At 43.7% G+C, this 27413-nt stretch overlaps 3 protein-coding genes across 5 annotated transcripts; 1 reads left to right on the top strand and 2 right to left on the bottom strand.

The window, feature by feature from the left end:
• Window positions 1-257: 257 nt before the first annotated feature.
• Window positions 258-12334, top strand: itm2ca (integral membrane protein 2Ca). Its single transcript, XM_061218134.1, has 6 exons — window positions 258-468; window positions 2588-2734; window positions 5526-5714; window positions 5960-6070; window positions 7113-7263; window positions 9875-12334. Exons 1-6 carry the CDS (start codon window positions 376-378, stop codon window positions 9964-9966), a joined length of 783 nt encoding a protein of 260 aa, XP_061074118.1. The 5' UTR covers window positions 258-375; the 3' UTR covers window positions 9967-12334.
• A 2067-nt stretch (window positions 12335-14401) lies between these two features.
• gpr55a (G protein-coupled receptor 55a) lies at window positions 14402-19352 on the bottom strand. 3 transcript variants are annotated; one of them, XM_061218300.1, is made up of 2 exons: window positions 19216-19352; window positions 14402-15846 (listed from the first exon to the last, which is right to left on the bottom strand). In XM_061218300.1, exon 2 carries the CDS (start codon window positions 15815-15817, stop codon window positions 14930-14932), a length of 888 nt encoding a protein of 295 aa, XP_061074284.1. In that variant the 5' UTR covers window positions 15818-15846; window positions 19216-19352; the 3' UTR covers window positions 14402-14929. The 3 variants fall into 3 exon arrangements, with proteins under 3 accessions (XP_061074284.1, XP_061074283.1, XP_061074285.1); XM_061218299.1 differs by lacking the exon at window positions 19216-19352 and adding an exon at window positions 17545-17812; XM_061218301.1 differs by lacking the exon at window positions 19216-19352 and adding an exon at window positions 17545-17812 and having other exon boundaries at window positions 14402-15818.
• A 216-nt stretch (window positions 19353-19568) lies between these two features.
• LOC133108605 (G-protein coupled receptor 55) lies at window positions 19569-23015 on the bottom strand. Its single transcript, XM_061218204.1, has 2 exons — window positions 22921-23015; window positions 19569-21903 (listed from the first exon to the last, which is right to left on the bottom strand). The coding sequence occupies exon 2, from the start codon at window positions 21894-21896 to the stop codon at window positions 20949-20951; it is 948 nt and encodes a 315-aa protein (XP_061074188.1). The 5' UTR covers window positions 21897-21903; window positions 22921-23015; the 3' UTR covers window positions 19569-20948.
• Between the last annotated feature and the right edge of the window lie 4398 nt (window positions 23016-27413).

Here is a 27413-nt window from a genome sequence, read left to right as displayed (position 1 = left end):
TTCTTTTTTTTTTTTGCATACGACTGTATAGGCTACTGTAGGCTACTAGACTAATTTTGCATGTTCAACAGCATCTGGTCAAATTATGAAATAGTCGTTATATAATAACTAATTAATTGTGAACTAATGCGACTTCAAAAACCCACCCATAAGACTAGAATATTTATTCAGTTTTCACTGAGTTGGGATTATTTTTTGAGGGTCTGTAGCTTTAAGAGGGTTAAAAATAAAAAATTAAATCCCAAACTTCCGGTTGACCAAAGAAAACGGCACACATTGTTTTGTTATCGGCCGATGCTGGAACAGTCAAAAGTGGCTAATCCGCAGTTGGTAAAGTAAGGAGCACGTTTAGATTCTTTGTCCCTGAAGACAGACATGGTGAAGATCACTTTTCACCCAGTCGGCGGGCAGAAGTCCGAGAAGGAAAATGATGCAGATAAAACGGAGATTCTCATACCGCATCAGCACGTAAGTTTAGCACATTTCTGTATGTTGTTGGGCTATATCATTGCTTTGTTCTTCATGGTTCGGCATCGATACACAAGCGTTAATAAGATATAATAGCCTACTAATGTTTGAGATTATTCTGCAAAAAGGAGGAACCCGTAATTAAGTATGGTCAAGGATCGCTTTAATTTGTGGTTTGGTTCGACTCTTTTGCTTTATTGAACAACTGATGAGGCGAGAAACAAGGTTTATGTAGATATGTCGGCTTTCTGCCAAACACGGACGACGAAATTAAAACTGAGCAGTTCAATCCACACAAAACGAGATTTGCCATTTAATTAACCTTTACTGTGTAGGCCATAAACCGATTGCACACTTTTCAGCTTTAAATAATTTACAATCAATCGACTTTCATTTGGCAATAACGTTGGTTACCACTGAGCAATAATTGTAGGCACTTTGGTCTTGGAATTATTGAAACGGGCTGAGAAGCAGAAAGAACTCGACAGATCCACGGGCACGGGTGCTCTAAAAACCAAGTCAGCAGACAAAATGGCAGATTCTAAAGTGCCAGGCTACAATAGAAATGATTATTTTACATTACCCTGCATATGTCTGCCCACAGATATGCTGTTTTACCACGGTAGCAATGGCCACTGCATTGATGTCGATTTGTAAAAAAAAAAAAAAAAAAAAAAAACAGCTAGCTGTGGTGTTGTATTTTTACAGGAGCGAGGCATCACTTCATAGGCTAAATGAGTGGAGGGCCATTGTCTCCTGGATAAAATGCACAAATTGCCATTGCTTTCAGAATCTGAGTAATAATTCTGATGGTCCAAGGTGGAAACAAAGTTTCCAAATGTCTGCGTCAATGAACGTGATATGACCGACCATTCTGTGCCAAAATGTCAATTTCTTGTTGAGGATGCAAACGTTAAAACCGCATTATTATTATTTTTTGCCACTGATTTTAAATGTACGTCTGTGGTCGTTATTGCAGCCTACATTCGGCTATAGATGATTATCTGTCCTGTAGACTGTATTACAGTGGTTGAAACTGAGACCCCATTATGTCACCCTCTGTCGGTGACGATTTTAATCATAGGCTAACAGACACTTTCTCTGGACAGTGCTAGTTCCATCTTATCAGATCAGATGTGCGACACAATCGATGGAAGACCGGACTTCCGAACAGACTACATTTGTATTGTGCATTGATCACGCAGGTAAAAACCACCAAGTTGAGATGTAGCATTTTGCTTGCACAATTTCATTTTTTTTCTTTTAAATTACAGTCGCAAAAAGGTGACTAAGAGGTCACCGGGAACAGCATTTGATGTAAGCGGACACATATTAACCACACATGATGATGTATTTGTTTCAGTTGTGAGAACAGTGCAGGCTGTTCCATGGACCAGCATTACGGCATCATTAAAAGCTATTCATAGGTAGCTTGGCACTTGGTACAGAAATATAGATGTTCTGTTTTGCTTGTTTCCACCCACCTCCGTCTCGCCTGCAAAAGTCAGGCTGTGGCAGAATTAAGGTCTGAAAGTTCAGACGTGTGTTATTAATAGTATCTATAGTCGCTGTTTTAGATCTGTAGTCGGGCCTTTTCCAATGCTTGAACGGCTCCCAGTCTCCCGCGCATATCCGGGCGTAGTGAGTCTCGAGCAGATGTACCGAGAGACTGTGGGCGGATATTACTCATGCGTCTTGAAATTACTTAACTACGGACGGCTTGGCAAGTCTTTCAGAGACGTTTCCCTTTTCCAAATCCCTGTGAAAAGCCTGACTGAGATTGTCGAGTACTCCGTGTGGTGTTACACAAACACGGAGTTCCTGGACAGGGAAAATGTGTAGTAATTAAAAAAAAAATTGAAAAGCCAGACGAAAATCTGACTGTCTGGCACTATAGCGTGTACTGGCAGAGAGCAGCAGATATGTGGAGTGTCTCCAGTTAGCCTGGCTCAGTCAAAGGTCTGAGAAAGGCAATGATGGTGCGTTCTGCTGCAGGCTGTTTGCTCTCGCATAGCTTACTGGTGCAGTTATAACCGTAGATAGTGTAGCGCAGTGCACTCAAACTGATTGTGTTGATTGTATGATCATGATAAATATGTGTCTCTACATCTTTCCACAGGAGGAAGAGGAGGAGCTCGTTCTCCCTCTCCATCCCAAGAAGTCCCCCATGAATGGCCTCTGTTGTCTGACCTTTGGACTGGTGGTCTTTATGTCTGGCCTGGTGCTCGCTTCTATCTATGTGTATAGGTATTACTTTATACCTCAGGTAATACTGGTCTCCTGCCTTTCCATATAGTTTAAAAAAATTTTTTATTTCATTTATTTCTTCAGAAAGGGAACTGGTAGTGGAAGTGGAAGCATTTTTCAACAAAAAAAAAAGCTATTCATATCCATCCATCCATCCATTATCTGAACCCGCTTATCCTGATCAGGGTCGCAGGGGGCTGGAGCCTATCCCAGCATACATTGGGCGAAAGGCAGGAATACACCCTGGACAGGTCGCCAGTCTATCACAGGGCACACACACCATTCACTCACACACTCATACCTACGGACAATTTAGACTCTCCAATCAGCCTAACGTGCATGTCTTTGGACTGTGGGAGGAAACCGGAGTACCCGGAGGAAACCCACGCAGACACGGGGAGAACATGCAAACTCCGCACAGAGAGGCCCCGGCCGACGGGGATTCGAACCCAGGACCTCCTTGCTGTGAGGCGGCAGTGCTACCCACTGCACCATCCGTGCCGCCGCTATTCATATCCTTTATTTAAAATTTTTTATCGTAAATGGCAGGCATTTATATAGCGCCTTTATCCAAGGGCTGTACAATTGATGCTTCTCATACACACACTCACACACCGACGGCGATTGGCTGCCATGCAAGGCCCCGACCAGCTCATCAGGAGCATTTTTCGGGGTTAGGTGTCTTGCTCAGGGGCACTTTGACACAGCCCAGGCGGGGGATCGAACCGGCAACCCTCTGACTGCCAGGCGACTGCTCTTACTGCCTGAGCCATGTCGCCCCCATGATGATGTTTTGATTTGCAATGCTTTGACCCGTCTGAGGTTCTCAAGAATTGTGGCATCTCCAAAGCCTTCAAATCAAATTCTTTTTTTGTTTAACTCCTGTCTAAATGACATGCTGCTCCACCATCATTGCCAACATCCACTCACTGCCTTTTATCACGATATGTGAGTGGACTGTTTGTAATCCTGCTGTAGCTCGTATTGGTTCAATAATGATAATGACCGTGGGACTGAGATGTATAAATCGTTGCTTTCATGGAAGAGTACCTGGATGTTGAGGTGTATAATTCAGGGAGCAGACTGGCTCTTTTTTTACTGAAGTGTGTCAGAGTGCCCTTTCAGCAGAGTGCCATTACATTACAAACCCTATTCTGATATACACTGCCCTCCATAATGTTTTGCAAAGGCCCATTAGCTATGTCTTAATTTGCCTCTGATTTTAAATTTGGAATCGCACAATTTGCATGTGGTTAATGTGCACAAACTGGTTCGGCAAGAAGTAACCACAGTTCTGTATAAAGGTCTTGTGCAAAGATGGGAGGAAGTTTGACTTCTTTCACTGTGATTGCAAGCACAGATTATGGAGGAGAGAAGGAACTGCACAAGGTCCAGAGCATACCACCTCATCTGTGAAGTGTGGTGGTTTGGGTGCATGCATTTTATACACTGAAGAGAACTTAAGGAGACTAGACCCCGAAAACAAGCATGAGCTAAAAATGACTGCAATACAGGGCTGGCAGAGCATCACCTGAGAAGACCAGCAACTGGTCATGTCCATGAACCGCAGACTTCAAGCAGTCTTTGCATGCAAAAGATATGCAACAAAATACTAAACGTGACTACTTTCATTTACTCCCAAACATTGTGGTGCCCTGAAATGGGAGGACTATCTATAAACACTGCTGTAATTTGTACAGGGTGAAATCAAAATGTATAAAAAATGCCCTTTATTAAAATCTGACAATGGGCACTTTAACCACATGATTGATATTATTTATTGATTTTCAAATTGTGGAATACAGAGGCAAGTAAATAATGGGTCTTTGTTAAAAAAACTGGAGTTCACTGTAGTACCGTGGAGTAATTGCAAGGGAAACTAGATTTTGCTTTAAGAGTAGAAAATGTGTCATACAGAGAGGGCATTTCTCCTTTCTCTGAGAAATACAGCATGTGGCCTGCTGTGCTCCAAACCCGTTTTATATTTTCACTAAAAGAAAAATGATACTGGAAATTATTATTATTCTTTTTTTAAATCCTGAAACTCCATGGCCTTGGCTTGTTCTGTGCAGAATGTCAAAGAAAAATGAAGAATGCATTGAATGCCCCGCCCCCCTACACATTTATATCCTTGATCCGTCAGTTTGACCTGGGAATAATGAAAGGGTAGATTTGCGTCATATTTCATGAATTGGATAGCCCCTCCACTGTGTTATAGACATATTGCCAAAAGAAAATGATAATGATAGTTTAACAGATTGCACACAGAACTGCTGGGTTATTGTGCAGTTCTGCCTGACATTCTCAGCAAGTTTTTAAAAACCTGTCAATGGTAGTTAAAACGGATGCTGTCTGAACAGAGAATCCTTTCAAGAAATGTGACATTTAGAAGGCCACACGATGCTATATTACAAATAATATATCTCCACCTAAAGATTTGAGTTCACAGATTTAAGATTTGTGATGTGTGATGTGTGCTTGTTGCTAAAAGAAATTTGGTGGACCCAAATCCCACCAGTATCCACTTATAGAGGTCAGCTTATCTTGGGCTGTGGATCACCTTGGCCAAGCACTCAGACTCCTCACTCCTGTGCCATTTCACATGTAGCAGATGGTATGAATGATGCTCTCAGCTGTACGCTGCCGGCTAACGTGCGACGTATGAAAGCACCAGTTCACAAGCTCACGTGACGTTCATGGTGTTGATGGTGGCACAGGGATCCAGTGCAAAAATGGTGTCCTCTGAAATATTTTAATTTGCCATTGCACTTGGCTGGTGGTTGTGGTTGACGAAGGCTGTCCTGCCGCAGATTCCAGAGGAGAACCTGTTCCACTGCCGCGTGCTGTACGAGGACTCGGTCTACGCCCCGCTGCGTGGCCGCCAGGAGCTGGAGGAAAATGTGGGGATCTACCTTGAGGACAATTACGAACAGATCAGCGTTCCCGTGCCGCATTTCGGTGGGAGTGACCCGGCTGACATCATTCATGACTTCCACAGGGTGAGTGCCATCCCCTCAAAAATACAGTATTTGCCATCTTCGGTCAGTAACGCATTTCCAAATAAAATCGCATAAATCTTGTGATCACGCGAATTGAGTGCATTGAGATTTGCTTTCAGCCTCCGGTTTGGTCCGCTTTATTATTTCCGCTTATGACATTGGCGTCAGTAGGAAGAAGCCGCCATGCCTCAGAATGTATTGGCTCATATCTCTTGTGGCTGACGCGTATTCTTTCCCCACTCAAGGGTCTGACAGCGTATCATGACATCGCTCTTGACAAGTGCTACGTCATCGAGCTGAACACCACCATCGTCATGCCCCCCCGGAACCTGTGGGAACTGCTTATAAACGTCAAGGTAATAATAGCTTTATTTAATAATAAAAAATGTATATATAATAATAATAATAATAATAATAATAATAGCTTTATTTGTATAGCACCTTTCATGCCGCTCAAAGTGCTGCAGTCAGGTACTGTAACCCTCTGAAGTCTTGGACACTACACTTAGTTCTTAGGTGATCAGATTATTTTTTTATTAATTCAGCTGTTTGAAAAGAGCTATTGGAACATTACATTATGTTAATGGCATTTGGCACACGCTCTTATCCAGAACGATGTACAGTTGATTAGACTAAGCAGGAGACAATCCGCCCCTGGAGCAATGCTGGAGTTACTGGTCAGCCTGCAGTGTTTGTTCCCACTCCCCACTCCACACCTGACCCTTGACCAGGTCGTAACACCGTACAATCCATAAATATAGGCAGCCTGGCCTGTCTGGCCTATTAAATCATGATCTCCTGCCTGCTGAGATGTTGGGTGCTTAATTAATGGATGTGTGATAGTCTCAGCAACCTTTTCTTTATTTACTTCAATCTATCCAATAATCCCAAACACATTCATGATGTTGCGGTCTGGACTCTTAGCATTGTGCTTGGGTTCATTATCTTGCTGTTGAATTAACTGAAAGTCCAATTACTACATGATATGCTTAGAGTTTTTTGAAGGCATTATGATAAATATTATCAAAACCAAATCCCCATGCTCCAAACTTGCACCGACCCTTGCTTGACTGATGGTTGTAGACGTGGCTCCAATGGTCTTTCATCGATTGGCGGTGTGCATACTGCCTTAATTCAGAAAATCTGAAATTTCGAAATTTAGATGTTCATCGTTGAATAATGAATGAAGGAAATTTAGCTTTAAAGTTGTTTACTGACTTCTGTAGGGTTGTCTGGATGGGAGCTTACCTGAGCACAAAAATAATAATTTCCAAAATGGGGTGCTAACAGCATTCCAGTGCTCTAATAGGTTACTTCACAGAAGAAGTCTTTGTGGATTCTCTTGATACGACCCTTGTTTGCTGATGGGTGTCTCGTCTTTATTGATTTTTTTCGCAGAAGGGGACCTACTTGCCGCAGACCTACCTGATCCAGGAGGAGATGGTGGTGACGGGCCGCATCAGAAACACGCGGCAGCTCGGCGCCTTCATCTTCCGTCTGTGCGGCGGCAAAGACACCTACCGACTGAAGCGCCGCGCCTCCAGGAGACGTGAGTTTCACTCGCTCAACGGTTCAGCGATTAACGATGCCTGCGCCCGTATTTACATGAATTTGGTTTAAGTGCAGTAGGCCAGACACTAACGGAGGCTGGTGTGTTGCTGCTGATTAGCGCTAGCTTGGAGCCGGCCTTGGTCCTGGCAAAGCCAGCAATTCATGGGCCTGGGCTGGCAGCGCTCTCCCAGTGCCAGTCTTACCTTGGTCTCCTGTCCATTTCTTATTTTCATTAACATACTTATACCTTGGGAAAGAAGTTCAATTGATTAACTTAATGAGTTCTGAAATGTAGCTGCTGTCTTGTCCCCATTTGGATTTGGCTAAACTAGGGAATTTCACATTTTCACATTATCCCTCTTAACCCCTTATGGGCGGTTGCGATCTGCACATTACATGTCCCTTTACAAACGGATGTGACCTGCATGTTTACATCTCCCTTAACAGACGGATGTGACCTGTGTGTTACATCTCCCTTAACAGACAGATGTGACCTACACGTTACATCTCCCTTAACAGACGGATGTGACCTGCACATTACATCTCCCATAGCAGATGGATGTGACCTACACGTTACATCTCCCTTAACAGATGGATGTGACCTCCACGTTACATCTCCCATAGCAGATGGATGTGACCTACACGTTACATCTCCCTTAACAGACGGATGTGACCTCCACGTTACATCTCCCATAGCAGATGGATGTGACCTACACGTTACATCTCCCTTAACAGACGGATGTGACCTGTGCGTTACATCTCCCTTAACAGACGGGTGTGACCTGCACATTACATCTCCCCTAACAGACGGATGTGACCTGCACGTTACATCTCCCTTAACAGACGGATGTGATGCCAGTGTTGCATTTCAACTGGTTTTGTTCCAAGGACCCTAATCCAGGCTCAGTCATGCTGGGGACCCCCATCAGAAGTTAAAAAAAAAAATGTGTATATAAATATATATATTTTCCGTAATGTGTATTTAGCCATTGCATATCACTCTGGCTGTGGTTTCCCAGCAGTACCTTCCCTGGAGCCCCTGTTGAAAACCCCAGGCTCCATGCAACATTGTGTTTTAATAAATGCCAAGGATTTCTTGGCGTGTTGTAGCGTTTTCATTACCCTTCCCTCCGCATTTGACAGCTAAATCAGATGATAATGCGGTTCTGTGCCACGGGTTTGAAAGAAGTTTCTTTCTTTCGTGTTTTTGCATTGCTCCTTGTGAGTCTTGCACCGTATTTAAATGTTTTGTATGAACATTTCTTAAACAAAGCCCCCAGGCAGTGAGGAGACCAGTGATGCATTTGCATCACAGCTGAAACTAGTAGCTCTTGACAAGTTGTGGCAGGAGAACGTATCTCAGGACGATTCGGATGTAATGCGTGAGATTTGCGCATCCCAGAAGCCATTGGGGTTCATCATCCACTGCAGAAATGTGCTCCGGGGCTGCTGCGTAGCTCATTCGGCCCCGGGCCCCACGCTCTGGTGCGTGGGCAAGCCCCGCGGTCTCGGATCTGATCCGGAATCAGGGGCGGCCTGTAGCTGTAGTGGTTAAGGTAAAGGACTGGGACACACAAGGTCGGTGGTTCTAATCCCGGTGTAGCCACAATAAGATCCGCACAGCCGTTGGGTCCTTGAGCAAGGCCCTTAACCCTGCATTGCTCCAGGGGAGGATTATCTCCTGCTTAGTCTAATCAACTGTATGTCGCTCTGGATAAGAGCGTCTGCCAAATGCCAATAATGTAATGTAATGGAATCATTACCTATCACAACTGCATCTAGGTATGAGAGGATTCGGTCTGTTGGAGGTCTGTGTTTCTTTGCTATCGATCGACCCCCCCTCCTAGTCCGTTGGGCACCCTGGAACTGTGTGCTAAAGCCGCAGTTAAAAGGTCGTCCTCCAGTTCCACTCTGTACACGCCGAGCTGTTGTCTGCAGGGTGAAAAAGCGTCAGACTGGCGACCCCACGTGCTTTGGAAGAGAGCAGCCACTCTCTCGAGCCTCCAGTGTAGGAGGCAGCTGCAGATTGTTGGCCGTTCCTGATTATGGAGGGAATTGGGACATGCTCGTCCCCCATCGTTGGACGCCAAACTTCTGAAAATAAACGAGACGTGTTTTTTAAAGAAAATGTAAAGATCAGAGAAAATGTTTCGGGTGCACAGGCTTCACACGTCTTTTCATCTTCAGTAGTGCACGGGCTGCCTGCACGCTCACCGTCAGTCCCACACAGGAAATGCATGAGGTGAAATCATTTTCCTGCTCACGCAGTACTCTCTTCCTGAACGCTCACAGATAATACAGGGGTGTTACATTAGCAGATTAATTATCTTAGCCACACAGTCTGAAGAAATGCCATCTAATCAAGATGTGTTTGAGTTTGGGGGGGGGAGTGTTCAGTCTGCCTTTCTTTGTGCTTGCTGTAGCCCAGCTGTCAGTAACAAGAGAAAGAAATGGCACTGCAGCCCGCTTGCTTTAAGGATGCTGAAAACCCAACCACATGACAGAAAACCAGTCGTCTGCAGCTGCCCTTCTGCTCTCTTCTGCTTTCAGAATTGCTCATCACCACCAGGCCTTTTCGCTCTGTGACCGTGCTCTTGTGTTTCCCCCAGGCATCGATAAACGAGCAGCCCAGAGCTGTCACCGAATCCGTCACTTCGAGAACACCTTTGTGGTGGAGACCACCATCTGCGAAGTGGCCTAGCTGGAGAGCATGGATCCTCCACCCAGTGAGAAGGCATCTCCACAGCCACTGTAGCCCCCTTCTTCTGATTTATATTCATTTGCACTTTAAGTGTGGTATTGTTTGTTTGTTCTCTCTGATTTAGACCTCAACTGTATTTGAGATCTGACCGTTTTAATTTTACTTTCCATTTGTCAAAAATGATGTGATTAAAGAATTGTTAGAGTTATTACCGATTGTTATTTAAATGTGACCTGTTTGCACAATCATGCTGTTCTGTATACTCTGGAGAGGCTGAAGCATATTCCCCAGGTGGAACAACAAAGGGTTTTTGTTGTCTGTGTGAGGGGAAATAATGGCTAGTTATGTCTTTGTTTCCATGTGTCACGGTGACTCTCGTTTCCTCTTGAATTATAGTGTACCATTCACCTCGTGTTACAAACTCCCGAGTGCACTTTGTAAAATGTGTGTGTGTACAAACCTGCCATTCTCTGCATGCACACGTGTGTTGCTGTTACGCTTTCAAATTTCTCTCTCCGTCCTGAGATCTTGAAAATGTGCCGACTCTCTTTCCTCTTCATTCGTACTGTGTAGGTAATGTCCTTGAAAAGGCGGAGACAGCGGCAGAATTCTGATGGGTCCGTATGCTGGTTCAGGTTCTTTGTCTTCTGGCGGTCAGACTTTGTGGGCGATTTTTATCTGTTCTCCAGCAGGACACCTTGAATAGCTTCACATTCATACATCCCAAAAGTAATTATAAAAGGACACATTTGGGTTGATCCTTCATTTTTTCCTTATTAAAAAATGCCTTGTTAGATACCTTTTAATGGTGGCTGTTATGTAGCTATATTCATTCATGTTTTTGCATTCTGTAACTGCTTCTCTATATGTTGAATGCAGAAGAACACACACCTAAGTATCTTAACTGTAAAATCTATCATGTAACGACATCCACATTCTTTAAACTTAACTTTCTTTAAAGTTATAGCTATGTTGCTGAACATTACCGTGTCGGAAGACATTTCTGCCCCTCTCTGGGCAGTCCTCCAAACGACTGGATTATCTTTAGAAAATGAAATGCTGCTAGTGTCAGACCCCCCAGGGAAACCATGGCGCTTTGTTTGGGCGTGTGGGTTTGTTTGAAATGGGACTCTGGGAATTGGAGTATGAAAACCACCCCACAGATGTCGCCAATACTACCAAAACCGAAAAATTAAGGATTGACACTAAGGGCCCATTTGTGATCATGCCAAAGGATTGTGACTGCTTTTCCAACTCAAAAAGCAGTCGCTACGAGGTTGCAATACCTACGTGGGTCTATTAAGTCACTCTGCGACTTTCATTTTAATGTGTAGTTATATGTGTTCATGCATATTGTATGTATACCTGTAGCGAAGGCACTAAATCAGGGTGGAGATTAAGGAAATAAAGACCGTTAAATATTCCGTCTGATTTCCTAAAGCGTGCGTTCGTTGCGACTCCCCTCTCTGCGGGAGGATTTGTAGAACTGAAAGCCGGGTGTAATTCGTCTGCGCTGGTAGAGCCTGTAGCTCACGCTGGAGGCTGGAGAAGCGTGTCGGGGCCCCAGACCTACACACATCCACGGGCGTCAGATGAGTTCACTGCATGGGGGGGGGGATTAACAAATACACCAACTACAGCATTACATGCCAGAAAGAGGACCGTACTAATATTTACTCATCTCTTCTAATTCATTATATTATTGCCTTTTGGCAGACGCTCTTATCCAGAGCGATGTACAGTTAATTAGACTAAGCAGGAGACAATCCTCCCTGGAGCAAGGTTAAGGGCCTTGCTCAAGGGCCCAACGGCTGTGCGGATCTTATGGTGGCTACACCGGGGATTGAGCCACCGAGCTTGCGGGTCCCAGTCATGTACCTTAACCACTACGCTACAGGCCTCCCCCAATTCAACTAAGTAGCTTATGTGGCATTATCTTCGTAAGGATGCGAGACTTCTATGGTTAGGATAAAGACGCAGTTTTGAATTTAAGCAGTTGATCTCAGTGTGTCTTCAGCAGGGTATGACCGTCAGACGCGTGACCTTTCCCTCAGTTCTGGTGAAAATGTATGTTCACGCACCTGCAGCTCCTTGGTTTTTGTTTGTCCTTTTGTTGATTTTCACTTCCTGCCCGTGTTTCGTCCGTGTTTCAGCTCTGCTCCTGTTGCGCTTTGAAAAAACGGCCCTCAGCCCTGCACGTCCATTCCTCCAGGAACCTGTAGTCTATTAATATGTTCTGAGACCACGTGAAGCCTTGGTTCAGAAACTGAACTAAAGTTATTGCTGTTGTAAGAGAATTTGTCAATCTATACCTTATCTGTATATTTTGTCTGCTGGTAAAGCCTGTCTGAATAAATTAGTGAAAACCTCTGTGTTTTTTATGCTAATGAACAGACATTAACATATTGACCATATAGCCAAATGGAGATGACTGAATCGTGGCAGTTTGTGACTGGAAATTGTGTGTGAATGCATTCTGCAATGCCTTTCTGATAGTTCTGCTGTGTGCTGCAAGTAGTGGATGAAAAATGGAAATGAAGTATATGAAAGACAATAGTATGTACAAAGCAGAAGCTACTACACACGGCTCAACCATGATTAAAGCACAGAGCTGCATGCATAGGGCTGCCTGCAGTGATGAGCTAGAGGAGGCCTCAGTGTCTTTCAACGAGTGCCATTCTACAGCAGCTTCTATTCCCAAAACACCTGAAACCTCCTGTGCAGAGGTGGCAGGTCCCGGGGTCAGAGAGTAAAACGCCCGTGAACTCCACTAGCTGCTCGCACTAATTCAAAATACTGGGGAGCACTTTTACTTTCTGAACCTGGATTTTCCAACCGCTGTTCACAAGTAATGGTGTGTGAGGTGATCAGCTTTTACCTCTTAAGGGGAGAAACTTGATCAGTAAGCAGCAACACTACACAGAAGTACACATCATTTCATCTTCGTTATGTCCAAATGCAAATGCAAGCGGGGGAGCTAACATACTATATTTTCTTCAGAGAGAGCAACCTATTTAGTCTGCTTTAGACTGAAGCAGGGTGTGATAATATAGTCCAGTCCACAGTCGTTGCTTAAATCCATCTCGCCCTATGTTAAAAGCATTTGTTTTCTGCAAGGTGGTGTCTTTCAAGATGACTTGGCTCCTGTCATCGGAGCACCTGAACAACTGTCTGATATATTTAGGAGCAATGCACTATCATCCACGTGCCATGGCTTTCTCAGTCACAAGATGTCAACTCAGTTGATTAGACTAAGCAGGAGACAATCCTCCCCTGGAGCAATGCAGGGTTAAGGGCCTTGCTCAAGCGCCCAGCGGCTGTGCGGATCTTATTGTGGCTACACTGGAATGTGTAGCACTACGCTAAAGGCCGCCCTTGTACACATTCCTGTACAACCTCATCGGACACTTCAATCGACCGATTGTGAGTTTGTCGTGACGACGGTGTTACAACAGTGCTGCAGAATCAGACGCCGTTAAGTAACGGCACCTACAGGCCTGACTGGCCGAATAGAGTGCTTTCAGTAGTGTTTCCATTTTCCTGTATGTTGTCTGTACAAATGTGAGCATGAATGAGTCTTTCTGTGCGTTTATATTAATTCATTAATTCATACTGAGTTGAGCTCAAATGAACAGGGCTGTCCCCCGTTCAGGGTTCTCATCTGATTGCAAATGGCTCGTGCTGTGTATGTCTCTTATCTTTCTTTCTGCGCTCTCACCCTTGACTTCGGCTTCCCCCGCGTCTTCCGGGTCCTGCCTGCCCCCTCCTCTGTGGAACGTGCCTGTGGTCTTTAGACAACCGTCTCCGTGAGCTCCTAAACCGTGCCAGGCCCCAGATGGCTCACCATACGGCAACCGCAGAGCTGGCAGCCGCGCGTTTGGAGCTGTTGGAACGTCTCTGGCAGCCGCCGTTTATTATGTACCAGCGATGGCAGCCAGGAGGAGCTCAGCGGCACCGTGGCACAAGCGCACAGGGGTACTGTGTCCTGGAAACGCAATGACAGATCCAGTGCACTGTAGGGGCGAGGAACCCTTACAGAAGTCACATCGGTTTGGGGGTTCTGATGGGCATTTGTTAATAATGATATAATAATGATGAACCCCGTCGGGTAATGTGTCCTCTGCATTTGACCCGTCCTAGTTCCTTAGGAGCAGTGGGCAGCCACAGCGCAGCGCCCGGGGAGCGATGCGGGGTTCAGGGCCTTGCTCAAGGGCCCAACGGCGGATCATTTATTGCGGCTACACCGGGATTCGCCCCAGTTAATAAGTCGGTTAAGGTCACTTTCCTACTGTACAGTCAGGTCCAGAATTATTGCTACCCGTGACAAAGATGAGGATGAAATATTTACAAATTTAATAAATTGTATTTTAACTGTCCAGTTATTGTGAACAGCATTAATGTGAAATAGAATCCAGAATTCAAACTTTTAAGTCACTGAAATATGAGACAGACAGAAAGATGACATGCTTGGGGAACAATGCAACTGTTCAAAAATACATATTTTATTGCAGCCCCTGTAGTGTCACTAACTGCTAATTGTTCTTAATTACATACTTCTGATAAGATAACACATTTTTTATAACATACTGTATATAATGTAAATAAATAAATGAAACAACCTACATTTTGTAAACATTTGATGGGGACCTACAATCCATAAACCTCCATGAAACAGACAAATCAACAGCTGATTTGCACATTGCAGTCAAGCACTACAATATGACTGGCTTATGGCAACTATTTCATTTCCCTAGAAAATCAAATGATGTTAATCCAAAAATGCACATTGTAGCATTTTTTAAACGGTGGACTCCATTGTGTGTGTCTTGTGTCTAATATCAAAACATCACGCTGTAGATCACCCTCTGCAAAGTAGCCAGATCATAACATACAGTACAGAGTAGGAGTAAAGCTCTATTTACTAAGTGTTGAAATAAAAGAATGAATGAGCTAATATTGTCTCTCAAGGTTGCAATTCTGTCGCGCCAACCGTGTCAGTTGCTGAAACTGCCTGCCAGTTCTCCAGGAGTACGTAATAGTAACATATTCCATCAAACAGACAGTTCAGGCTGCTCACAGAGGCACTGATGTGTAAAAAAATTCTCAGGGCATTCATGGTTTCAACTGTCACTGATATGTTCTTTGCCAGGAAATAAATTAGCACAGAAACGTGGTAGGGGATGAAGCACACCAGAAATGTGACAAGGTTGCTGATGACTATTTTCAGGGACTTGTTATTCTTCAGCTTTTTGTCCTGTGGGTTTTGATTTCGCAAGCCTTTCAGAATCCACAGGACATTGACGGAACAGAAAACCATGATGATCGTGCTGACCAAGAACACGGTCTCCAGAGATGCGACAATTCCCACCTTGTTCCAGGTTGCGTTGGAGAAGTTTTGGAAACAACTGTCCCTGTGGTCATGCAATTTGTAAGCTGCTGGGCTCGCTCCAAAAATTAAAGCCCAAATCGCAAGGCAGACAACTGCAGCCTTCTGTGGGGAGCGAAGCTTTTTCATTGTATAGGGGAACCGCAGTGTAATATAGCGATCCACTGAAATGCAGACTATGAACAAAATACTCCCATATATGTTTATATATATCAGGCTCTCCAAAAATGAACAAAATCCACTTCCCAGGCGCCATGGTCTTTCATAAGCGTACATCTTGAAAGGCAAGGAGAATATGAGAAGGATGTCATTCATGACAAGGCTGGTGAGATAAACCGTTGTCTCTGTGAATCGTCTGATTCTGAAAAACAGCGTCCACAGGGCAGTGAGGTTCAGCGGGAGGCCCAGAGCGATGGTTGGGATGTAGATGAAGCCCTGGACCCAGCAGACAGGGCACTCTGACATTCTGCAGTGACAGGAGAGCAGGAGGGATGCTGTAAAAGGGAACTGCGTTTGAGCATATCTTGGTCATTTACATTATTTGCGTGTAATTGTACTGCAAAGTTCAAATGTGAGGCAGGTTGGTTCGAAAGCATTCGGGTGAATAATAATTTTTGGAGACCTTTGATTGTACTTTGGTCATGCTTTATGACAAAATACTCGCATATGTGGGGCGACATGGCTCAGGCAGTAAGAGCAGTCGTCTGGCAGTCGGAAGGTTGCTGGTTCGATCCCCCGCCTGGGCTGTGTCGAAGTGTCCCTGAGCAAGACACCTAACCCCTAAATGCTCCTGACGAGCTGGTCGGTGCCTTGCATGGCAGCCAATCGCCATTGGTGTGTGAGTGTGTGTATGAATGGGTGAATGAGAAGCATCAATTGTACAGCGCTTTGGATAAAGGCGCTATATAAATGCCAACCATATATGTGAATGAAACACATGACAAAGGTTAATTTTCTTTACATTTACATTTACATATATTTTAATGTGTCTTTTGTGTACACTATATGTACATCCTCTATCATACATTTGTTCTGTCTTAGATGTATGAATAGTACAAGCTTCTTTGATTTAAGTTTTTTAGATATTGACACTTTTATAGGTCTAGTACAAAATAGGCGGAAATGACCCTCTGGGGGGGGGGCAAAATGTAAAGGTTTAAATATAATTTTTAACGTGTAAAAAAAAGTTATGTTTGGAAGGAGAGAGACTTCAAAGTGCACTGGTATGGGGTGCCCAATGCGACATTAAATCTTATCATTTTGCTTTGCATTTTCCCCACATTTAAGCAAAATATTCCAGCTAAATGTGTTATCCCAAAATGATATATATATATATAAGCTAAATTTTTAATTATTTTGTGTTATTTATTTATTTATTTATTATTTAGCTAAATGTATGCACGATTTGGTTAAATATTTTACTAAATGCAAATGAAACATTTAGTTCAATACTTATCTAAAGGTATATTAAGCTAAATGTTTCATACATTTAGCTAAATTGTTATACATTTTAAAAATAAACACAAAAAAATTCAACATTTAGCTTGATTAATTTGGAGATATCACATGTACACCTGTCATTTCAAAGGAAAATGTAAATTTAGGAAAAATGTACATTTCTTTAATTAAATGTGAGAAAAAAATGTGGAAAAATATGCTAGAAATGTATGCTGCATTCGGCACCCAATAAGACGAATACATTGGAGGTAAATGTAGTACCATTAAGCATGACTGAAACAAAGCAGTTTGATCGTGTTTGATAAGGCATATACTTTGACTGAAGCCCAAGTTAAATCGTGATGTTGATCGATCTAGACTTGATGAGGAGTGAGGACATTGCCATGAAAATGAAAAGTTTAATGCAGTGATATTATCTCTCCTAGACCTAGAACTTGGTTTTTGGTTTCCCTTTCAGTTAAAAAGCACATGCTACACACAAAGCTGTCTAGAGTAGAGCACAGTATTTCATTAAAAAATAAGAACTTTTTTTTTTTTTATAACTTCCTAATTAATTACATATTTTAAATGATTTCATGTTTGTTTTGTTTGTTTGTTTAAACCACGTTTAAAATGCTTATTGACGGTTGTTTTTTCTGCTCTCACTTCCTCCATACTGTACAGGAAACCAGCACCCAAACAAGTCTGCAACTGTAACTCAAACAATCACGTACAGAATTAAAAAGCTCACTTACTCTTTTTGGTGTGTGGAGGAGTTAAAGGGTCATCACACAGGAGTGGATAATAGAAGATAAAATATGTATCAGGAGAGGACGAAGATTTACCCTCACATTACCTCTGAACAGTAATTCCACAGTCTCTGAGGTGACTGCCGGCTGTGGTTTTGTGTAGTTGTGCTTAGTATCGACCTGCATCAGAGTGGCATGTAAATTCAGTTAGAATTCCTTTACCATTGGCTCGGGTGGTGAGAGCAGTTGTCTGGCAGTTGGAGGGTTGCCAGTTCGATCCCCTGCCCTGGGTATGTCAAAGTATCCCTGAGCAAGACACCTAACCCCTAAATGCAAATCGCCTTTGCTGTGTGTGAGTGTGTGTATGAATGTGTGAATAAGAAGCATCAATTGTACAGCGCTTTGGATGAAGGCGCTATATAAATGCCTGGCATTTACCATTTACCATTGTTGGGTAAACTTTATTACATCTTATATGAAGATAAAGCAGTCTGGGCCCTCCCCTGTTATTACTGTGTCTGTACCATGATTTCCCAATATTTCCTAAATTGTAATGTGTTACAATCCACCGCTCAGATACTGCATGTGGCAAATCACCATAGCTACACTCAATGAGCACTTTATTAGGTATTTATTGGACCAAATATTTAGACTTATTGGTCTTCTGGTGCTGTAGCCTATCCTCTTAGAGGTTTGACATGTTGTGTGTTCAGAGATGCTCTTCTGCATACCACTGTTGTAATGTGTGGATATTTGCGTTACTGTCACCTTCCTGACAGCTTTGACCAGTCTGACCCTTCTCCTCTGACCTCTCTCATTAACAAGGTGGTTTTCCCGGCAAAACAGCTGCTCACTGGATGTTTTTTGGTTTTTCACACAATTCTGAGTAAACTTTAGAGACTGTTCTGCGTGAAAATCCCAGCATCAGCAATTTCTGAGATAGCATCTGTGACTGCTAAATAAAAAATAGATGAGCTCAGAATAATTACTTTTGCACCTCAAAATCAGTTGTTTCGTTGCCTATAAAACACATTCAGTCGGGTTATTAAACTGCTCTGGTGATCTCAAAGGGGTATAAAGTGACAAGTGATCACTTAACCAGAACTCATCTCTCAAATTGATGGTGTTATAACTAACCCAATGTTTCAACCGTCCTTGGTTTCCCCCCCTATACATTCTTGATTTAGATTAATGTCCCTGTACCAAACCTGTAAACCTGAGGGCACGGGAAATGTCTTTAAACATCTAAAATATCCGTCATTGCACACAAGAACTATCTATGCAAATCAAAAGCATGCACACAAACTGAAATATTTTACAAAAAGAAAAATCCTGACTTTTAAAGCCTAAGAGAAGAGATTTTGTAAAATGTTGGAATTACTGGCAGTCAGTAAAGGTGATACATGAATGCAACAATCTTTGATTTTGACAATTAGCAATAATTATTGTGAACTGACACTTGCTTCCGATCAGCCCAGACAAGTTAGGTTTCTCTTTCCAGATTCTTCTGTCAGGATCACAGAAAAGACAAAGACAAAGATTTAGGAGACATTATAGAAAGCTGAAGATTCTCACCTTGTCAAGCTGGCTGTACAATACCTCCAAACCGGGATTATGCATGCATTCTATTTTCATCCACACACACACACACACACACACACACACACACCACCTCACCTGAGGTCTGGATCTCACTTGGAAATTTTACAACTACTCTTGCACAGTCTTACTGGTCCAATGTAGTTCTGTACCCTATTAAATAAATGCTTTTTTAAACTTTTTACATGGACTGCATTAGTGTACATGCATCTTCAAACATAAAAGTATGTCCATGTATGAACACCCACGTCACTGATTCGGAACAGGATATGAATTTGTTTCCATTTTCAAAAATTTCCACTGCCTGACCTCAGCTATGCTGTAAATGTCATGCTGCATCATTGTGCATTCCACCAGCTGCACCAGAATCCCCCCCAAATCAACCAACTCACCATACACACAGACCAAGACAATACAAATAAAGAGCTTCATTTCTCTCTCCTTCCAAACTTCAGTTTAATCAAACCAAGCAGTATTTCCCTTACATTTTTCAAATAAATAAATATTTCCCCAAGAAACAGGTCCCACAGTGATTGGCACCTCTGGTTTAATACTTCCTGGCAAAGATGACAGGCATGTGTCTTTTCCAATACTTTGTGTTAAGGTGAGAAAACACATTTGGAGAGATTTTTCACCATTCCTCCATGCAGAACTTTTCAGAATCATTGAAATCCATGGGATACCCCCAGGTCTTCAGTTCAGACCACAGGTTCTTTAGGGGATTTAAGTCTGGAGACTGAGATGGGCATTGCAGAACATGGATACTGTTTGTACTTAAGCACTTCCATGTGGATTTTGATGATTTTGGAGTCATTGTCAATTCTCAGAGAATTTCGGTTAATACAATAATGCAATAATCCAATACCATATCTGCCACAAGGGGGCAGTGATACGTCAAAAGCACAAGAGGCCTGTAAGGTTGAAAGAGGGTGGATTTAAAAAATGTAATCAATGTAAGTAACTTTGGAATAGAGCATATGTGAATGCTGCAATGTGACTCAAACTCACAGATAATTATGCTATGGGACCACGGTATACAGAGAGTCAAGTCAAGACAAGTCATGGTATACAGAGAGTCAAGTCAAGACAAGTCATGGTATACAGAGAGTCAAGTACTGTCATTGCGCTCTCTTATCTACAGCCCCGCTCACACTTCAAATCAAACCTTAAAGTGCCGTGTAAAGTTTCGATTCTTCTAACGGGCATGCATTTGTGCTCAACAAATGTTCAACGTGGGTGATGCACTGAACTTCACCCGATAGTGCATTGCATTGCTCTTTTCTCAAGCGAGTGCGTGTGTGGTTTTCTCTCCGGAAAAGGGAGGAAATCACCTAGACGTCGGCGCTGGTCTGCTAATCCACCTCAGAGAGTCCCGGTGTGATTTGAATCTGAGAGATGCCTGATAGTGGCTGGCTGGTGTGCTGAATGCACAAGTGAAGTTCTGCAAGCAGTCCCAAGCCTCTTGGAGGACCACGCTCCTGTTTTCAGTTCAGTTACCATGATATGACATAACATAACATAACATAACATTCAGTCCAATAATGCTTGCCATTTCCTACAACTGAAGGGTAGTGCTCACCGTTTTCCTAATGAACAGTGTCTAGCACTGTATCAAGACTAGTCCCCCAGAGTGTGTGTGTCTACAACATCACCTGGTAAACTATTTCACACAGCAACCACTCTCCGTGTGAACAAATGACGCTTTAACATTGCCACAGTAGTCACCAGGGACTGCACAGTTTTGTTTTTGTTTTTTTGCAGCATTGCATGATGTGTGGAGGTTAAAGAGCAGGTTCAGGGGACCAGCGGAGTCACAGTTCAGAGGTGCTGGAGACCCCGCGTTGAGTGCAGGACGGCCCGGGGCTGTCCCCGCTTGCGTGGATCTCCCGGGTGATGAAGTAGTAGCAGCAAGCGTCCAGGCAGCAGGTGATGTTGGACAGGCTCATGGCCACCTGCACAAAGAGGCTGATGTTGTTCTGCTGGCGGCAGTCCGTGATGACGTCGTTCCGCACCAGGAACTGCAGGAAGATGGCCAGGTGGCAGGGCGTGAAGGGCACCAGGAAGATGCACAGGTTGCTGTAGATGATGCGGGCGCAGGCCTGGCTCCGGGCGTGGCTCTGCTCGGAGTGCGGGTGATCGGGGCGCATGGACCGGTGCAGCGTGCGGATGACCAGCGCGGAGCAGACCACCAGAACCAGCGCCGGGCCCAGGAAGCCCAGCACCTGCAGGCAGGCGATGAGCGGCGGGCTCCAGCCCGCCCGGGAGAACCCGTGGAAGCAGCGGAAGTCGCCGTCCTCCTGGCTGTGGAAGCTGTGCACGGGCGCGCTGGCTCCCAGCACCAGCGCCCAGATCAGCGCGCAGGTGAGCAGCGCCGCCCGGGGGGACCGCAGCTGCTTGGCGCGGAACGGGTGCCGGATGGCGACGTAGCGGTCCACGGCGATGCCCACGATGGTGTAGATGCTGCCGTACACGCTGACGAAGTACAGGCTCTCCAGGAAGGAGCAGAAGGGCCGCTTGTCCGGGGCCCAGCGGTGCCGGGTGGCGTGCATCTTGAAGGGCAAGGGGAAGAGGATCAGCAGGTCCATCAGCACCAGGTTGGTCATGTAGATGCTGGACTCGGTCCACTTCCTCAGGACGAAGCAGAAGACCACCAGGGCCGCCGTGTTCAGGACCAGCCCGAAGATGAAGATGGGGATGTAGATGACCAGCTGCAGAGACACCATCAGGCTGTCCACAGCCTCGAAGGAGCAGTTGCTCATGGCGGCCCTGTGAGAGCAGTGTCGTGTGAATTTGAGATTGTGCACATTTCTGCATCACTGTGGCTTATTTCAACAGATCAGGCCGCTTGCGCATACTACATCCCAGGACGGTGAAAATAAATTATTTTCTCTAATTTAAATTATTTTCTTTCAGAGCTGGACCTGTGCCATGTTTGAGATAATAACCAGAAATGATTACAAACTGGGTGTACATGTGCATATTTATTTACACTGTATTATTGCACAGACGCATTCTCAAATGAAAAAAAAAAGTCCTAAAGCAGGTTGTCAGCATACTTTATAAGGGAATAATAATTTATTGAATACTGTATTGCACACACTCACTGTATCTCTCACACACGCTGTATCTCACACACACACGCTGTATCTCACACACTCTGTATCTCACACACACTGTATCTCACACACTCTGTATCTCACACACGCTGTATCTCACACACACACGCTGTATCTCTCACACTCTGTATCTCACACACACTATCTCACACACACTGTATCTCACACACTCTGTATCTCACACACGCTATCTCACACACACACACACACTGTATCTCACACACACACACACACACACACACACACACACACACACACATACTGTATCTCACACACACTGTATCTGAGACACACTGTATCTCACACACATTCCTTGTCTAGTTGACCAAACACTTTCTCAGTGCAGTATTGTGACCACAGCAAGCCTGTTATGTGGGAGATGTGTACCTGCTTTTGAATCTGAATGCATAAACAAATTACAATGTTCACGAAAAACACTTCACTGATGCTGTATATGGAGGTACAATTCTGAATGAAGGCAATAAAAAGTCCTTTGAAGAAGTGCCCCAAAGCCCATTGACTTCTGTTACACAGGTTTTCTGAGGTCTGTGGGTTTCTTTTTACTCAAAAATGTTTACGCTGGTCAAAGAATTTGCGTGCGTGTGTGTGTGTGCATTATTAAGATTAACATCTCTAGCCCACAATGCAGGTGTGAGTGAGTTCTTACCTGAGTTACGAGTGCCACAGCAGTCTCCAAAATCTGTCAGTGCCCCTGCAACGGCTTTCACTCTTGTGACTTTGTTCTCCGCAGCTGAGTTGACATTACCAAGCACTTCCTCATCAGAGGGAAGCCTTGCACCATTCATTTACATTGGGTGTGTCCATCTTCTGTACATACACTGCAGTCTATGAGTACTCAGGCACTGACACTATTTTTTTTGCCATTTCGGCTCCGTAGTCCGGCCCATTGGATTGGAAATGAAACAATTAATCTTTTTTTTTTAAATCTATGTTTGGAGGAGAAGTCATTTGAATCTGTAATATGGTGTCATCTGCCCAGGCGTCTTTTAACAGAGTATAATTCTGTTGCAACACTTCCACGTTTTTTAAACTATATTAAGGGCATAAGAAATGTACTGTATATCTTATAAAAAATGTATATCTTAAAGAATGAAGATACAAAACAGAAGCAGGAAGATACGAAAGTCAGTACAAGATGACATAAGCATATTGAAAACATCTTTCTTATAATATAAGAAAATAAAACAAAATACGTCTTTAAATCACTTCATTAATTATTATGTATTTCCAAGGCAGAAGTTCAGGTAGGGTGGCAAAAGCTGAAATTCTGAACTTGTGTTCATCTTTTTATCTGAACCCCAAATGTATTCAGTGTATTGCAATAACATGCAGCTTAAGCTGATTGGAGACTCTAAATTGCCCGTAGGTATGAGTGTGTGAGTGAATGGTGTGTGTGCCCTGCGATGGACTGGCGACCTGTCCAGGGTGTATTCCTGCCTTTCGCCCAATGTATGCTGGGATAGGCTCCAGCCCCCCTGCGACCCTGTTCAGGATAAGCGGGTTAAGATAATGGATGGATGCCTGTAAGAAATGCATGTATTGCATACAAGTGTTTTTTTCAGTTATGTGCTTAAGGGTTACAAATTCAGTTATTTGTTTCCTTTCTTCAAAAATCCTCTGTTTTTTACCCAAAGGGCTAAAATAATAGTACACACTATCTCTATTTAAATTGTCCACTCTTAAAATCACAGTATTATAGCATTTCCCCAGTTTTTGGCTTCTCAGTTGCCCACTTTATTGAAATATCTATATGTCGTGATGCAACTTTTTGCACAGATGCACAGATCTTTTTTGAAAATAAACAGGAACAACCAGCTTGACGTGTAGTGATTCACTCGTGGGGCACAACGTATCACATTTCTCTCTGCGTCATGTGGCAATCACGTGTGCGCGGAGGAACTGCAGACCTCAGTGTGCCTTTCTCCCGCGCTTCAGATATTTCTGTATCAACAGCATCCCAGTGCCAGCCTGGACATCACCTTTGTTTTTTCTCTTTTGCTTTATTTCACATTCTTAAAGAAGAAAACATTTCAGATTATACAGTACTTTCTTAGCATGTGTAGTGAATATATTACCCCAACCAACAGTTCAAGAATTTAGTATATGGAAGGCCTAAGAATTTAGTATATTACATTGCATTATTGGCGTTTGGCAGACGCTCTTATCCAGAGCGACATACAGTTGATTAGACTAAGCAGGAGACAATCCTCCCCTGGAGCATTGCAGGGTTAAGGGCCTTGCTCAAGGGCCCAATGGCTGTGCGGATCTTATTGTGGCTACACTGGGATTAGAACCACCGACCTTGTGTGTCCCAATCATTTTACCTTAACCACTACGCTACAGACCGCCCCAGATGGTGGTTGCCCATCCAGCTCTTGATGTCTCTCAGGCAGGCGGAGATACGGGTAGAGACCTGTGTGTCTGATGGGGGGAAGGAGAGAAACAGTTGGGTGTCATCGGCATAGCAATGATAGGAGATGCCATGAGCAGAGATAACGGGGCCAAGGGATCTTGTGTAGATGGAGAAGAGGAGGGGTCCAAGGACTGAGCCCTGGGGGACTCCTGTAACAAGGGGGCGAGGGGTTGACACTCCTCCAGCCCAGGACACCTGGGAGGACTGGCCAGAGAGATAAGATTTGATCCACTCTAAGGCTGTGCCACAGATCCCTGTTGATGCCAGGGAGGCTAAGAGGATGGAGAGGTTGACCGTAGTGGTTAAGGGCCTTGCTCAAGGGCCCAACGGCTGTGCAGATCTTATTGTGGCTACACCGGGTTTAGAACCACCGACCTTGCGTGTACCAGTCATTTACCTTAACCACTACACTACAGGCCGCCTAGGAATTTAATATATGGAAGGCCTAAGGATTTAGTGTATGGAAGGCCTAAGGATTTAACATATGGAAGGCCAATGAAGTACATGCTTCTAGACACAGTACAAATATTCTCCCAGTCTGATGCACAGTCACTTGGCGAAACTAAGAGGTGCATCTGCGGTGTGCTTACATACACCAGGGTCAATCACAGAGCTTTTAAGCCTCTTTTAAGCTTTTTTGATACACTTCGAAGCACCAATAATATGCATGCGATTCTGTGCAGAGGAAAGAGACATAATTTTTTTCAGGACGATGAAGCAAATTCGGTATTAAAAATGTAATTCATATTCTTTTGTCCAGTGCTTCTGGCCAATGTAACGCACAAAGAGGTAAAATCGAGAGAGGTGCTATTTTCCTTAGTTTGATTAAAACGTAAAAACCAAAACAGACAAATGCCAATGTTGTCATGTCTGTGCCCCTTTTGCCATCTGTGTTTCTCTGTTCTCCATTTCTAGTGTTTTCTGTGTCTTCCTATTCTCACGATCACTCGTTCGTTTCACCTGTTCTCCGCTTAGTGTCTCCACCTCCCACTCCTCATATGCATTTCCTCCCTGTCATTCTGTTGTGTCTCTCACCTGCTGCTCGTTGTCTGTTAATCAGTTCTATATTTATACCTGTCTTTTTCCAGTTTCTGAATCTGCCCTTGTTGTTTCGTCCCCCTCGCTTTCTAGCCTCCTCTTTGCCCTTGTGATTTTTCTGCCTGGTTTTTTTTTTCTCTGTTTTTGGATTTTCTGGTTTTTGATTTCCGCCTGTTTTTTTGGACTCCCCTGTGTTGTTTGGACTTTGCATTTGTACTTTCGCTGGTTCGGTCTGTCTTCTTGGTTTATTAACTCTGCCAATCTTTTACGATTCAGCTCTGCTTACCCCGCCTCTACCAGTCTGCCTGGATAATGCCTTATCTACAAAAAATCATCAGACCCTACACCCCTGCCAGACCTCTTCGTTCAGCCTCCACAGGCCGCTTGGCACCTCCCCCTCTCCGAACCTCCACCTCACGCTCACGACTGCTGTCTGTTCTGGCTCCACGGTGGTGGAACGAACTCCCCGTTGAGGTCAGAACTGTAGAATCTCTCCCCACCTTGTATATCGGTATTTTTTAGTTGGCTAGGTAAGCAGTGTTTTGATAGTTAACTTTGGTCACTTTTGCTCTTTGTTTCTTGTTAATAAAAAATTATTGGCCCTCGTCCTTATCTTTGTTGTATAGGCAGCAGTTGAAATTGTACTTCCCTCTAGGGTCTTTCAGCGAACTTATCCCTGGTTATGGATATTCACTTTGTTGTACGTCGCTCTGGATAAGAGCGTCTGCCAAATGCCAATAATGTAATGTAAAAAAAAATAATGACCATTATGTTTTTGGACTACATTTTTGGATCTTCCCTCTGCCTTCTTCACGTCATTCCTGAGTCTGCTCTTGGTTCCTCTGTCTCGGCTCCTGACACATCTAATCCTCCCATCCTGCCAGCTTACAACATTCACCACTTCCCTTGCGCTTAATGAGACAATGCAGTTCCCAAAAAACACATATATCACCAATGCCGTACCACACAGGGCTACAATTGCCATGGTTTACTTTCATGTATATCTCAGATCTAAGCAAATTCTGAAACTTTGCAGAACAATAACCATACCCATAACCATGCGTAACGTGTGAGGACAGGTTCCTTAAAATAACTGCCGAACGGTTCAATCAGCCGCTGGGCGATGCAGCACTCTTTGCTTGCGGTAAAACTACAGAAACCACTGACACACCTACTCTAGCCTGAGGTTATTAAATGGAAATTTAATGGAGCTGAAGCCTTAGATGTTTATCATTATGTTTAATGTTTATTCCGAACAAATCATTCCGTATCTGAACGGTCCTTTTCTGTGTGGTAACGTGCTGAGGTTGACAAACTGGTTTCATGAAGTTACCGACCACATCCTTGTTTCTGTTCAGGTTAAAGTAGGCCATCTTCATTCGTGTATTCTCAGTCCAGCTAAAAGTGACATGATCCAGCAAGCCACCAAAACAATCTGTTTTTCAGTAATAACCAAACATTATTTTATTACACAACATTCAATGTATAAAACAGATTAAACATAGAAAGGTAATATTTTGGAGCTTTTTTTTTTTTTTTTTTTTTGCCAAAGTGTGATTTTTAAAAATCATTGGGCGATATTTGTAGCATAGACAAATTCAATCTTTGATGTACAGATTTATCAGTGATTCATAATGTTTTAAAAATGTATGTGAATAATGCTGATGAGGAGTAAAGAAAATGAATAA

This window comes from Conger conger, chromosome 13, assembly GCF_963514075.1.
Source record: "Conger conger chromosome 13, fConCon1.1, whole genome shotgun sequence".
Taxonomy (NCBI): Eukaryota; Metazoa; Chordata; class Actinopteri; order Anguilliformes; family Congridae; genus Conger; species Conger conger.
The sequence above is the reverse complement of the archived record's forward strand: the minus strand, read 5'-3'. Positions and strand labels throughout refer to the sequence as shown.